The following is a 14,143-nucleotide window of genomic DNA, read 5'->3' as shown; positions in this document are numbered from 1 at the left end:
TAGCTGGCTGTATTGCCCGTAAAGGGACAATCACCACACCGGACAGTTGCCCTTCTTTCGTAGTCTAGTGGCAGGTTGGCAAAGTAAGCTTTGCTATCACCTTTGAAGTCTTTCAGTCAAGGTGTGTGATAGGTGAATGCAGTTCCCATTAGACAGGACGTGGCGTATAGTTAAACTGCTAAAAATTGCAAGAAAGCGGCGGTCCCACATTTGTTCAGAGATGAAACAACAAAGATCCAGTGTGGAAACCAGGAGGAAGCACCTACTCAGCATACATAGAGCATAGAACAGTACAGCACAGTACAGGCCCTTCAGCCCACGATGTTGTGCCGACCATTTATCCTAATCTAAGATCAACCTAACCTACACCCCTTCAATTTACTGCTGTCCATATGTGTGGTGAGCCACGTATGGCTGCGTAAGGCTGTTGTATATATGTTCACTATTGTTCTACTGTTCTATTAGTATTGTTATCTCCACTGTTGTATATACTTATTGTTATTGCTGTTCTGTTATTGGTTGTTGCTGTTGTACTGTTGGAATGTTATTGTTGTTGCTGCTGTTGGCTCCGCCTGTGGCTCCGCCCAGCTGTGGAGGTATAAAGCCTGTTGATCTGGGTCAGCCCTGCAGTGCGGGAGGAGCTACAGGTCGGCACATATTTAGTTTATTAAAGCATTGGTTCACTGCCTCTCAGCGTCTCGTCTGAATTGATGTCTATCAGTATGCCTGTCTAAGAGTCGCTTAAATGTCCCTAATGACTCTGACTCCACCACCTCCGCTGGCAGTGCGTTCCACACACTCACCACTCTCTGTGGAAAGAACCTATCTCTGACATCTCCCCTATACCTTCCTCCAATCACCTTAAAATTATGTCCCCTCGTGACAGCCATTTTCACCCTGGGGAAAAGTCTCTGGCTATCCACTCTATCCATGCCTCTCATCACCTTGTACACCTCTATCTGGTCACCTCTCTGCCTTCTTCGCTGTAGTGAGACTTGCCACCTGCCACATTAATTGCATAATTATTGTGTAGGTGGTCACATATCCTGATAATCTGAAATTATTGAAGTATTAGTTGAGTTACTCAGGCCTTGTTGCCCACTGGTTAATTTATAAAATGTTTTATTACATTGAATGTCATTTTCTGAACAACATAATTGGTTTTTCATCGAATTACATTCGAAGATGCTGGAGAAGCAATGCCTGATGTCAAACAAAATAATACATCATTTGCAACAAAGGTAGACCTTTTAAAGTGTAAAACACCTCAGGAAAAGTGATCCATTGTGGCCAGCAAGAGGATTCAGAGGCAACATTCCATCAAAGGAATGAGCTTCAAATGTTGATAAAAAGACTGAGGATTGGAAGGATTTTCAATTCAGGGAAGGAGGATCAGACGGCGATGAACATAGAACATAGAGTGCAGAAGGAGGCCATTCTGCCCATTAAGTCTGCACCGACCCACATAAGCCCTCACTTCCACCCTATCCCCGTAACACAATAACCCCTCCTAACCTTTTTTGGTCACTAAGGGCAATTTATCATGGCCAATCCACCTAACCTGCACTTAGCAAGAATAATCCAGGGAACTATGTCAGTTGTAGGGAAATTTCTGGAGAGAATTCTTCGAGACAGGATCTACTCCCATTTGGAAGCAAATGGACGTATTAGTGAGAGACAGCATGGTTTTGTGAAGGGGAGGTCGTGTCTCACTAACTTGATAGAGTTTTTCGAAGGGGTCACAAAGATGATTGATGCAGGTAGGGCAGTGGATGTTGTCTATATGGACTACAGTAAGGCCTTTGACAAGGTCCCTCATGGTAGACTAGTACAAAAGGTGAAGTCACACGGGATCAGGGGTGAGCTGGCAAGGTGGATACTGAACTGGCTAGGTTATAGAAGGCAGAGAGTAGCAATGGAAGGGTGCTTTTCTAATTGGAGGACTGTGACTAGTGGTGTTCCGCAGGGATCAGTGCTGGGACCTTTGCTGTTCGTAGTAAATGTAAATGATTTGGAGGAAAATGTAACTGGTCTGATTAGTAAGTTTGCAGATGACACAAAGGTTGGTGGAATTGTGGATAGCGATGAGGACTGTCAGAGAATACAGCAGGATTTAGATCGTTTGGAGACTTGGGCGGAGTTTAATCCGGACAAATGTGAGGTAATGCATTTTGGAAGGTCTAATGCAGGTAGGGAATATACAGTGAATGGTAGAACCCTCAAGAGAATTGAAAATCAGAGAGATCTAGATGTACAGGTCCACAGGTCACTGAAAGGGGCAACACAGGTGGAGAAGGTAGTCAAGAATGCATACGGCATGCTTGCCTTCATTGGCCGGGGCATTGAGTATAAGAATTGGCAAGTCATGTTGCAGTTGTATAGAACCTTAGTTCGGCCACACTTGGAGTATAGTGTTCAATTCTGGTCGCCACACTACCAGAAGGATGTGGAGGCTTTAGAGAGGGTGCAGAAGAGATTTACTAGGATGTTGCCTGGTATGGAGGGCATTAGCCATGAGGAACGGTTGAATAAACTCGGTTTGTTCTCACTGGAACGACGGACGTTGAGGGGCGACCTGATAGAGGTCTACTAAATTATGAGGGGCATAGACAGAGTGGATAGTCAGAGGCTTTTCCCCAGGGTAGAGGGCTCAATTACTAGGGGACATATGTTTAAGGTGCGAGGGGCAAGGTTTAGAGTAGATGTACGAGGCAAGGTTTTACACAGAGGGTAGTGGGTGCTTGGAACTCGCTGCCGGAGGAGGTGGTGGAAGCAGGGACGATAGTGACATTTAAGGGGCATCTTGACAAATACATGAATAGGATGGGAACAAAGGGATATGGACCAAGGAAGTATAGAAGATTGTAGTTTAGTTGGGCAACATGGTCGGCGCGGGCTTGGAGGGCCGAAGGGCCTGTTCCTGTGCTGTACTGTTCTTTGTTCTTTGTCTTTGGACTGTGGGAGGAAACCGGAGCACCCAGAGGAAACCCACACAGACACGGGGAGAACATGCAGACTCCGCACAGACAGTGACCCAGCGGGGAATTGAACCTGGGACCCTGGCGCTGTGAAGCCACAGTGCTATCCACTTCTGCTACGTGCTGCCCTGAAGAAAGAGGGAAGAGAATATAAAAGTGGACTAGCAAATGATATAAAAACAGATTATAATATCTCTATTATAGATTGTCATATGAGGAGAGATTGAACAGTTCAGGCCTATATGCTCTAGAGTTCAGAAGAATGAGGGGAGATCAAATTGAGGCATATAAGATGATAAAATGTATGGATAAGGTAGACGTGGAGCTGATACTTCCTTTTGTGAGGCATTCTAGAACGAGAGGTCATAGTCTCAGGATAAGAGGTAGCAAATTTAAAACAGATTTGAGGAGAAATTATTTCTCCCAAAGAGTCGTGAATCTCTGGAATTCGCTACCCCAGAGTGCGGCGTTAGGAGGAGTTAGACAGAGATTTATTTGTTTTTAATGGGTTGAAGGCTTGCGGAGGACGGGCAGGACAGTGGAGTAGAGGCCATGATGGGATCTGCCATGATCGTATTGAACAGTGGAGCAGACTCGAGAGGCTAAATTCTGTATTTAGGAAGAGATTAGTGAAAGTAAACAAGGGCCTATTGGAGACCGAGACAGGAGAAATTCTAATCGACATTAAGGAAGTAAGAGCAGTGGTGAACCAAGAGCACCATGAGAGCACTGGCGAGTTGAGAACATGCTGAGAACATAGTGAGCCAAGAAGGAGCAATGAGCCGAGAACACAGTGAGAGCAGCGGTGATTCTCCAACTCCTACCTGAACTCACCCAACCTGAGTAGCCAGCACCATAAGGCCATAAGATATAGGAGCAGAATTAGGCTATTCGACCCATCGAGTCTGCTCCACCATTCAATCATGGCTGAGATGTTCCTCTGCCCTATTCTCCTGCCTTCTCCCCATAACCTCATGACCTCCTTATGAATCAAGAAATCCCCTTATTAATCAAGAACACCAGATGTGTTCTTGAGGCGTTGTTAGCTGCAGAGCTACAGACCAAGAGCTGCTAAGTGGAATTAGGAGCAGGTGTAGGCAATTTAGCTTCACGAGCCTGCTGCACCATCCAATACTATCACGCTGGTCGCATCATGGTCTCAACTCCACCGTCCTGCTCGTCCACCGTAACCCTTCAACCCATGACTGATTAAAACTCTGTCCAACTCCTCCTTAAATTTACTCACTGTCCCAGCATCCACCACACTCTGCACTGGCGAATTCCACAGATTCACGACGCTTTGGGAGAAGTAATTTCTTTCTTATCTCTGTTTTAAATTTGCTACCCCTTATCCTGAAACTATGACCTCTCGTTCTAGAATGCCCCACAAGAGGAAGCATCCGCTCAACGTCTACTTTATCCAAACCTTTTATCATCTTGTATGCCTCAATTTTATCTCTCCTCATTTTTTTAAACTTGAGACAGTATAGGCCCAAACTGCTCAATCTCCCTTCATAAGACAACCCCTCACCTCGAGAATAAATCTGGTGAACCTTCTCTGAACTGCCTCCAACGCCACTATATCTTTCCTCAAATAAAGGGACCAAAACTGTGCACCATACTCCAGGTGCGGTCTCTCTAATGCCTCGTATAGTTGCATCAACACTTCCTTACCTTTATACTTTATTCCTTTAGCTATAAATGCCAACATTCCAGTTGCTTTCTTTATTTCCTACTGTACCTGCATGCTAGTTTTCTGCGACTCGTGGACGAGGACACCCAGATCCTCTATACCGGAGCACGCCAAAGTCTCTCCCCATTTAGATAATAAGTTGCCTTTCCATTTTTCTGACCAAAATGAATGACCTCACACATCCGACTATCTGCCCGAACCCACATGACAGCACCTCCTGACCGCCTACTCCCTAACCAGTCAACCACTCTCCCACCTATCCACTTCATCCACGCTACCTGCCTACCATCCTACCCACCTGTCACCCGAACCACTCATTATCCTACCCACCTGCCCACCCATCCACCCAGCCCATTCACTCATACATCCACTCACCCATGCTGGATATTTTAAAACTTACATTATGCAGCTAGTGCCATTATAAGGGAGAATGACTTGTCTTCCCCTGACATTTAAGCTCTTCACAGACTGTATCCTCCATGTTGCTGAAGAAGACGAGATTGTAAAACCTGGTTAGAAGTGCAGAATAGTGCACATGAAACTGGTCCCGGCCCCTCGGGAGGCCACATTTGGGATGTCGGACCAATCGGGTTTGGAAACAGGTGTGGAGGCAGATATTGTAGCCTTCGCCTCATTGATCGCCTGAAGGTGGATCCTGTAGGGATGGAGAGTAACCTCTCCACCCTGTGCACTGGCGTGGCGGGGGGACCTGGTGGAATTCTTGACTCTTGAGAAGGTCAAATTTGAACTGAGGGGAAGGATGGAGGGGTTCTACAATTCATGGGTGTTATTCATTATGCACTTTCGAGAATTGTATTACATCGAACATTAGGGTTGGGAGGGTTGGGGGGAGAGGGACTGTATCTGTTAATGGTGACTATAAGTGATTCCTAATTCCTTTTTGTCATTTGTTTATGTTAACAAGTGGACTAATGTTTGGTGGGGGATCAGATCGTTGTTATTGATATGAGGATTGACATTACATTCGTCACTGATTATTGTTTATTGTTGGGTGTAAATTTGGGAGAAAATGTGAAAAAGGAGAATAAAAATATTTTAAAAAAGGAAGTGCAGAATAGAGTCAGGGTGGAGATAGGAGCGATGTGGCAATTGAAATAATGATTATCGCTACACTGAAGATCCGGACTTTTGTTGTTCCAGATTTAAACTTCAATGATTTCCTTGAAGGGATTTAAAAGGATAATGAGGTAAACAAATAAGAATGAATATGCTCAGTGAGGATCATATTGAGTTTTATTGGTAGCCCGCTCAAACATCCATTGCTTGAACTATTGATCGAAATTCCAAAAACAGTTGTCTTTTCTCTTTGCCCAGTTGGTAATAACTTAATTTAGCTGAATGGATGTCAAAAAAAGTTGAAATATTCTTGCTCTTTTTAAGGCAAATTCCGGGACGAGTTCAAAACGGCGTTCTCTTGTCTTCCCCGGACGGGTGGTCAGAACGACGAGCGACTCAGCAGAGGCCGAACAAGTACCGAGAGCCGCAAGTCTTTGACCACACAAATCTGCCACTTTGATAATGTTTCCAAACCTCCAGAGCAGGTGGCACTTACAAACGTAACAACTTCATAGACCTTATTGTGATCTTACTGCGAACAACATCTGGTAACAGTGACAATATCTGCAGTATTCATTTCAACATTGGCCTGACCTTTATGGTTTAATTCAAAGTGTTGTTTCTAGGATAGCACTGTAAACATCAAAGAGTGAAGGAAATTTGTGTTGCGATAGATGACTGACTATTTTTGGAGTTGGAAATAGAACCAGGAAAATGCCACTTCTCCCGCAGGGGATGACACTTCTCCATTACATTCTGTGTTTGCAAACCAGCACCCCATCTCCAACCTCCCTTCCATTTCCAGACTCCTGGAAGGTGCTGCTGCCTCCCAAATCCGTACTCACCTTTCCTGGAACTCCTTTCTTTAACTTCCTCCAATCAAGATTCTACCCCCTGTGGTGATGTGCATCAATGTAAATGCATGTAGGCTAGCGAGACACTAGAAGGAGCACCAGAAACATCACACACACACACTCAACCAATAGATCAAGTAGATAGGACATGACCAATAGACATTCACGATACACAAGGAGGTGACACGACCACAGGGGGGCATTACACCAACCCATATATAAAGGACACCACACACATGATCTGCCTCTTTCCAGTGGAGACAGTCAGTGAGAACAGACACAGTGTTGATTCAATATTACATCCACCACGTGGATTGCAGCAGCTGGTTAGTCAGTCTGGGTAACTGTAGTAGGATTAGCAGTAGTGTCGAACCCGAGTAATAGAAGTGTAAATAATTTAATAAACATGTTCAAGTTATCTCCAAGTCTGAACCTTCCTTTGTCAAGTGCACCACAAGGAAGCCGCTTATGTTACACCTACAACATAACAAATCATGGTACCAGGACTGAACTGTTTCAATCAATGTAGCCATACCTCAGCGTACAGTGACAACCAGCAACGATACCCAGGCAAGATGTTCGAGATCCGGGTTCCGCAGCGGCTCCAGTGCCACGGCGATCTCCGCGAAAACTGGCGGGCATTCCGGCAAAAGTTTGAAATCTTCCTGGTGGCAGCCGAACTAGAAGACCTGGCTGATGCTGAAAGAACAGAGCTTCTCCTCACCATAGCCCATGCCAGAGCAGAAGAAATCTTTAAAAAATTCAAGTTCTCCAAAGGGCAAAACAGGAGCGACTTCCAGGCAGACCTGGACAAATTCGGCAAATACTGTGAGGAAAACACACTCCAACCAGGAAGAAAAGGTAAGAGAAGCGCCAGTACTCACCACGATGCCGAGATTCCAGAGCAGAGAACAGTTTTGATCAGCGACCATCTTTCTCATGGGACTGCACTTGCACAGTTGCGTGAGAAGCGCACAGAACGGGAAGGTCCGTTTGGGCATGCGCGGGACGCTGCGCATGCGCAATCACGAAAACGGCCATCGGTAAAGGAACAGCGATCTGCGCATGCGCAATCGCTTCCTATGCGCTACGTCACATGCGTCATGACGTCAGAGGCCCCGGACCATGCCCATTTAAAGGGGAAACGTCCCAAATCAAAGAAAAAAGGTTTTAAAGCCGTAAAACAACCTTCCTTCACCTGGAATGACAGCACAATGTCTCAAATTGAATCAGGAAATGAAATTAACCTCCGAAGAACCCTGCAACAAGCAGTTACCTACGCCCAAACCAATGATTCCGACCTTGAATACTTCGATACCGACTTTTACATTTTCTCTGGACCTCGCGAGCCCAATGCCAGCTCCGACACAAACAGTGATGATATGATCCTAGAAGACTACGACTCGGACGAACCTTTCACCTTGGGAGGCTACCCCAGTACCAAATCCGAACCGCAACTAGACGTGTTGCACATTGGCGACCCCCGTACTGAATCCGCGCAGACGCAGATTCGTTCTTCGGATTTGAGGATCTTCAGCCCAGCAGATATGACATCCCAACTCGCGAGTGCAGGATGATGCTGCAGCCTGACACCAAGAGACAGAGAGCGGTACACGCCCACAGAGAGCGGCCTGCTGCCACACAGAGCGTGGTTCACACACCGCTCAGGGTTCCCGACTCTACAAAAGAAGACACGCAAGACTCCACACCGCAGTCCTTGCATGAACAAGAAGTGACTCCAGTGTCACAAGCCTCCACAGTGAGCTCGTGGACAGACGCAACAATTGCAGAAACGCAAGACTCCAGAGCGCAGTCCTTGCAGACACAAGACGTGACTCCAGTGTCACAAGCCTCCGCAGCGAGCTCGTGGACAGCCTCCACGATAGAAAAAACGCAAGACTCCGACGTGCAGTCCTTGCAGGGACAAGACCACGAGGGTCTAGCAACCTCCTCTGACCAACTAGCGGCAGACGATGCAAGTCTGCCATGCTCAAGTAAACAGCAAGAAACTATGACAGTCTACCACGCTCCAGTGCACAGCAGGACGACCATGACGGTCTATCATGCTACAGTTAAGAACAAAGCGACGATGACAGTCCAAGCCCAAATGAAGGACAACAGCAAGACAATGACAGTCCACCCACATTGTTTGCGTCACCAGATGAAGACTCTGACAATTTACCCAACCCAAGTGAACAACAAGCAGCGACTGAGGCTCTACCCACGGTATGTGAGACGAGTGACGACAACATCCCACTTCCCATGCAAGATGTGCAAAGTGACATACCTCAGCTAGTGTGAACAGAGGCACTCGACGATCACTGTGAGACCACTGGTGACTCCGGTGACACCATGATACTTCCACCCTCATTCGCTCAAACCTCTCCACATGTCAATGCATTCCTGCATGTTCCGACTCCCGACATGCAGCTTCAAGAAATCTCAGCTGACTCCAGTGAACGTGCTAAGACTCCGGACGGGGAGCATCAACAAACCAACACTGACTCAGTTAAAACAGACCAGACTCCAGATGGGGAGCAACCAAACGCCGACTCTGATTCACGTAAGCCGGACTTTACTCCAGACAGGGAGTGCCGCAACCTCAGTGATGGCACGCTCAGGGTGACAGCAGATGCCACAACGACAGGAGATGGATCACTTAACAATTACACTGGGTCAGTAATAACAAGCTGCGGCTACAGTCCAAGAGGACTACACCAATATTCACCACAGCCATATCCACACATTTTTTCCACACCAGCAGTGCAGCCAATGACAGCTGATGCTGGACAAACCCAATATTCAGGCATGCAGCAGCCAGCAGTCTATGCAGCATATTCTCAAACAAGCCAGCACTACGGATTGCCCACTAATGGAATCAAGACCGAAGGAGGACTACCGCAAGCGCAATCTGCACAACAGACTGGATGCCTTAGTTACAGCCCAGGATTTGCTGCACCCCAGCCTGGCCAGATGGCATATTCCTATCAGATGCAAGGTTCTAGTTTCACACCATCACCAGGTATTTATGTGAGCAGCAATTCTGTTTCCAATTCGACAAGCTTCAACGGTTCTCAGCAGGGTCACCCTTCCCGCACAGCATGTGGCCAGAACCAATATGTACAGTCTTATCCAACTTCAACATATGGCACATCCATGACCTTGAATGATACTGTTGATGGTACCTCTTCAACATCAACACCTTATCAGCTACAAGATGCCATCCGACAGCACCATCACAAACATCGGAAAAAGAAAGGGACTCCAAATCAGAAAGTGAAGTGATTTGACCACTTCTTGGTTCCTGTGGCACAGGGACGTTGATGGTGTTCATAACCAAGAGAGACATTTGACCATGATGATTGCTGGTTTTTGGACTCACACGAATGATTTGGACTTATTGTTTAATCACTGTTCCCATGACTTGTATATACCTTAACCTATCTACCTGCTTTTTGTTCAATTTTCTCAAAGTGTTCAGACAATATGTAACATATAAAAAAGGGGGGATGTGGTGATGTGCATCATTGTAAATGCATGTAGGCTAGCTAGACACTAGAGGGAGCACCAGAAACATCACACACACACTCAACCAATAGATCAAATAGATAGGACACGACCAATAGACATTCACGATACACAAGGAGGTGACACGACCACAGGGGGACATTACACCAACCCATATATAAAGGACACCACACACATGACCTGCCTCTTTCCAGTGGAGACAGTTAGTGAGTACAGACACAGGGTTGATTCAATATTACACCCACCATGTGGATTGCAGCAGCTGGTTAGTCAGTCTGGGGAGCTATAGTAGGATTAGCAGTAGTGTCGAACCCGAGTAATAGAAGTGTAAATAGTTTAATAAACGTGTTGAAGTTATCTCCACGTCTGAACCTTCCTTTGTCAAGTGCACCACAAGGAAGCCGCTTTTGTTACACCTACAACATAACAAATCACCCCCACCTTGGCATGAAACAGCCCTTACCACAGTTACAAATGACATCCTCTGTGACTGTGAGAAAGATACCTATCATTCTTCATCCTTCTCTCTCTGCCTGCAGCCGTTAACACAGTTGAACACAATACCCTCTCACAATGCCTCTCTACAGTCATTCAGCCAGATGTGTGGTTCTATTTTTATCTACCTTATTGTAGTTGGGCGACAGTAGCGGTCAGGCTTCTGGGGCACATTCTGGTAAACAGCACACAGTTGCTGATGCACATCAGGTGGAGGCGGAAACATCCAGGTGAGACAGCAGTTGGAGGTCTGCTGGATTCCAGGACCCTGCTGCGTCCCAGTTAAATGCTTAACCTCTAGACCAGGTTTACACGGAGCTGATGCAGGACTATGGAGCAGGTATCCTCCTCCTCCGTGAGGACATGGCACAGATGCTGCGCCATTTCCTTGTTGAGGCAGAGTCTTCCCCGGCACACAATGCCCATCATCTGTTCGAAAGAGCAGTACACCTTGGGCTGTCGTCGGCCTCCCACTCTGGTTCTCTACCTGGCCTGATGGGTGGCCCATTCCTCAGGGTGTAGGCCTTGAACATGGGCCGCCGCCTCGAACCTTTTTCAATGCGGCTGCCGCAATCCTCTCCGGCGTCTGGCTGCCTGGCCTGCCAGCTGCACCGTGAGGGCAGCCTCTGCTGGGTCCAAGATATAATCTAACCAGTGTAATATCTGTGAGGAATTGGAAAGAGTGAGAGAGTGGCAGCCAGGGCGCTCCATTCCCCTATCACTCCCTTTCTCCTCCCCCTCCACATCCCCTACCACCTGATACGGCCAGCCCATGGACCCCTGGCTGCATCGGGGACCCCTGGTCACCGGACCCCACACCATGTACCCAGACACCTGCACATAATGTTACCTGGACCAGGTACTGGTTCCCTTCCTGGTGCACACCCACCTCTGGTCGCAGAGTTGTCCCCGGTGCTGGGGACCAGCCCCTTTGTGTTTGGATGTTGGCCGCTGTGTCCGTGGTGTTCCTTCTTGCAGTATTCAGATAACGTGCCCAGGAATCATGGTCTGATTGGGATGCAAGACTACATGGCATGCCTGCCCATGGGGATTCTCTTTGGAGCTGTGAAGTGCTCACTTAACTACGATTGCCAAGTCCCTATTAGCAATAGCCTTCAGCCGCATGGCCAGAGGACTCCGCAGTCAGTAGAGGTTATGGGTGGTCAATGGGACAGACAGCCAGGGCCTGTGGTTGCCCTTTAACGGGTACACAAGACCTAGGCAGTGGCATGGCGGACTCACAGGCACTGAGTTACCCATTCCTCCAGCCCAGGGGCGACACCCCTTCCAATGGCAGCCCACCCCGACCAAGGCTGCCACCCTACCGGGGCTCCCCCCACGGGCACCGGGGTAGCATCCCCTGGTGCACCCGGACTCATTGCCTGTGACCATAGATGGCTCCTCACCTCCTCGGATCCCCACAGCAGCCAAATTCCGGCAGCTTCACATTTTTAAAAAGGTGTACTAATCGGCTCCCGTGTGACCTCTTGATGGGAGGCGGTTAGATCACGGGAGGCGGTTAGATAGGGGGTCATTCCGATTGTATGGAGATTGGCTCTAAGTGGTGATTATTGGTTTCTCGTCACACTACCGCAGGATCCTAATTTTGCCAATGGGAGTGGGCCGGTTAGATTGCATACCGATCAACGCCCGGCGCGATTTTCGATTTTGGCCTCTCCCCCGATCTAATGGCCTCATTGCGCTCTCACGCAAGTGCAACGTAGCCATTAAATCCCACCCATGATTTTTCCTTGAGATATCCATGCTGGCTTTCCTTGATTAATTTGCATTTTCCCAAAATTATTATATCTAGTCCTACCTCACTTTCATCTCTCGTGAGTCCCACCCCCCTGCCCCGCCCCGCTGTGTCTGTACCATCAGACTCGTCTGACATGCTGCATCAGGTGAGCAGAAGTTTTCTCCAACTAAATATTGGTGAGACACATTGGGCGTCATTCTCCGACCCCCCGTCGGGTCGGAGAATGGCCGTTGGCCGCCGTGAATCCCGCCCCCGCCGAAGTCTCCGGTACCGGAGATTGGGCGGGGGCGGGAATCGGGCCGCGCCGGTTGGCGGGACCCCCCGCTCGATTCTCCGGCCCGGAAGTCCCGCCCAGAAATTGCCTGTCCCGCCGACGTAAATCAAAGCTGGTATTTACCAGCAGGACAAGGCGGCGCGGGCGGGCTCCGGGGTCCTGGGGGGGGGTGGCGTGGGGCAATCTGACCCCGGGGGGTGCCCCCACGGTGGCCTGGCCCGCGATCGGGGCCCACCGATCCGCGGGCGGGCCTGTGCCGTGGGGGCACTCTTTCCCTTCCGCCTCCGCCACGGCCTCCACCATGGCGGAGGCGGAAGAGACTCTCCCCACTGCGCATGCGCGGGAAACTGACAGCGGCCGCTGACGCTCCCGCGCATGCGCCGGGAATCTGACAGCGGCCGCTGACGCTCCGGCGCATGCGCCGCATTTCCGCGCCAGCTGGCGGGGCAACAAACGCCATTTCCGCCAGCTGGCGGGGCGGAAATCCCTCCGGCGTCGGCCTAGCCCCTCAATGTTGGGGCTCGGCCCCCAAAGATGCGGAGCATTCTGCACCTTTGGGCCGGCGCGATGCCCGTCTGAATGGCGCCGTCTTTGGCGCCAGTCGGCGGACATCCCGCCATTGGGGGAGAATTTCGCCCATTGTCTGTGCTCCCTGAAACAAACTCTGTTCCATTCTCACCAAATCCATCCTTTGTGTTAGCAAATGTCTAATTGGGTAGCAAATTGTCTAATTGCTAATAGGGAGTGAGTCTGTTCGCAAACTTGTTTCGTATTTTCCCACAAGCTGAGACTCCACCGTATATCTGTATATTTTCACTGTAACTAAGACCACCTATCTCCACCTCAGTAACAAAGCTTGAAGGTATGCCTGCCTCCTTGGTTTTATATTGCACATCATTTTATATTAAAGTCATTCAAAACCCTGCTGCCCACATCCGAACTCACACCACGTTCAAGGCTCCCTTTCTCCCCTGTGGTTGTGACCGCCATTGACTCCAGATTTTAAAATATTCTTCCTTGTTTTCACAGCATCCTCACAGCATTAAAGGCACACGCTATTGTTGTAAATTATACAGCACAAAAGGAGGTCACTTGACTCATTGTTCCCACACTGGATGTTATATATGTGGGCTGTTATTGTTGCGTTGTTGCATGGTCCCTTTAAGAGTTGAGTCACATGATAGTCAGCTACTTCACGAGCAATCTGGACTAGGTCTTTGTACACTTCACAGCCATCTAATAAACCTCTGTTGATTTTTGCATCTAACCCACATGTCCCAGAATTTCCATTCTTTAATCCTGCAAGTACGATGCACACTGCCGATAGTTTTGAAGGAGCTAACCAACTGGTCCCTTCCCTTCACTGTCTTCGAATCCCTCCCAATTCCTCCTTTTCAATCCTTTAGTTCAAATGACTACTGAATCTGCTTCCACCATTTCGATTTTTTTATCGAATGCCTGCCCTTCGGCAACATCACCCAACAA

At 48.4% G+C, this 14,143-nt stretch overlaps 1 protein-coding gene across 1 annotated transcript in view; it reads left to right on the top strand.

Annotated features, from left to right (window-relative positions):
- hcrtr2 (hypocretin (orexin) receptor 2) overlaps window positions 1-10,487 on the top strand; it is an 84,658-nt gene extending 74,171 nt beyond the window's left edge. Inside the window, exon 7 of the mRNA XM_072498566.1 lies at window positions 6,073-10,487. Within this exon, the coding sequence (XP_072354667.1) occupies window positions 6,073-6,263 (191 nt within the window). The 3' untranslated portion in view covers window positions 6,264-10,487. The remainder of the gene's footprint in view (window positions 1-6,072) is intronic.
- Window positions 10,488-14,143: the final 3,656 nt, after the last annotated feature.

This window comes from Scyliorhinus torazame, chromosome 4 (genome assembly GCF_047496885.1).
Source record: "Scyliorhinus torazame isolate Kashiwa2021f chromosome 4, sScyTor2.1, whole genome shotgun sequence".
NCBI classification, from domain to species: domain Eukaryota; kingdom Metazoa; phylum Chordata; class Chondrichthyes; order Carcharhiniformes; family Scyliorhinidae; genus Scyliorhinus; species Scyliorhinus torazame.
The sequence above is the reverse complement of the archived record's forward strand: the minus strand, read 5'-3'. Positions and strand labels throughout refer to the sequence as shown.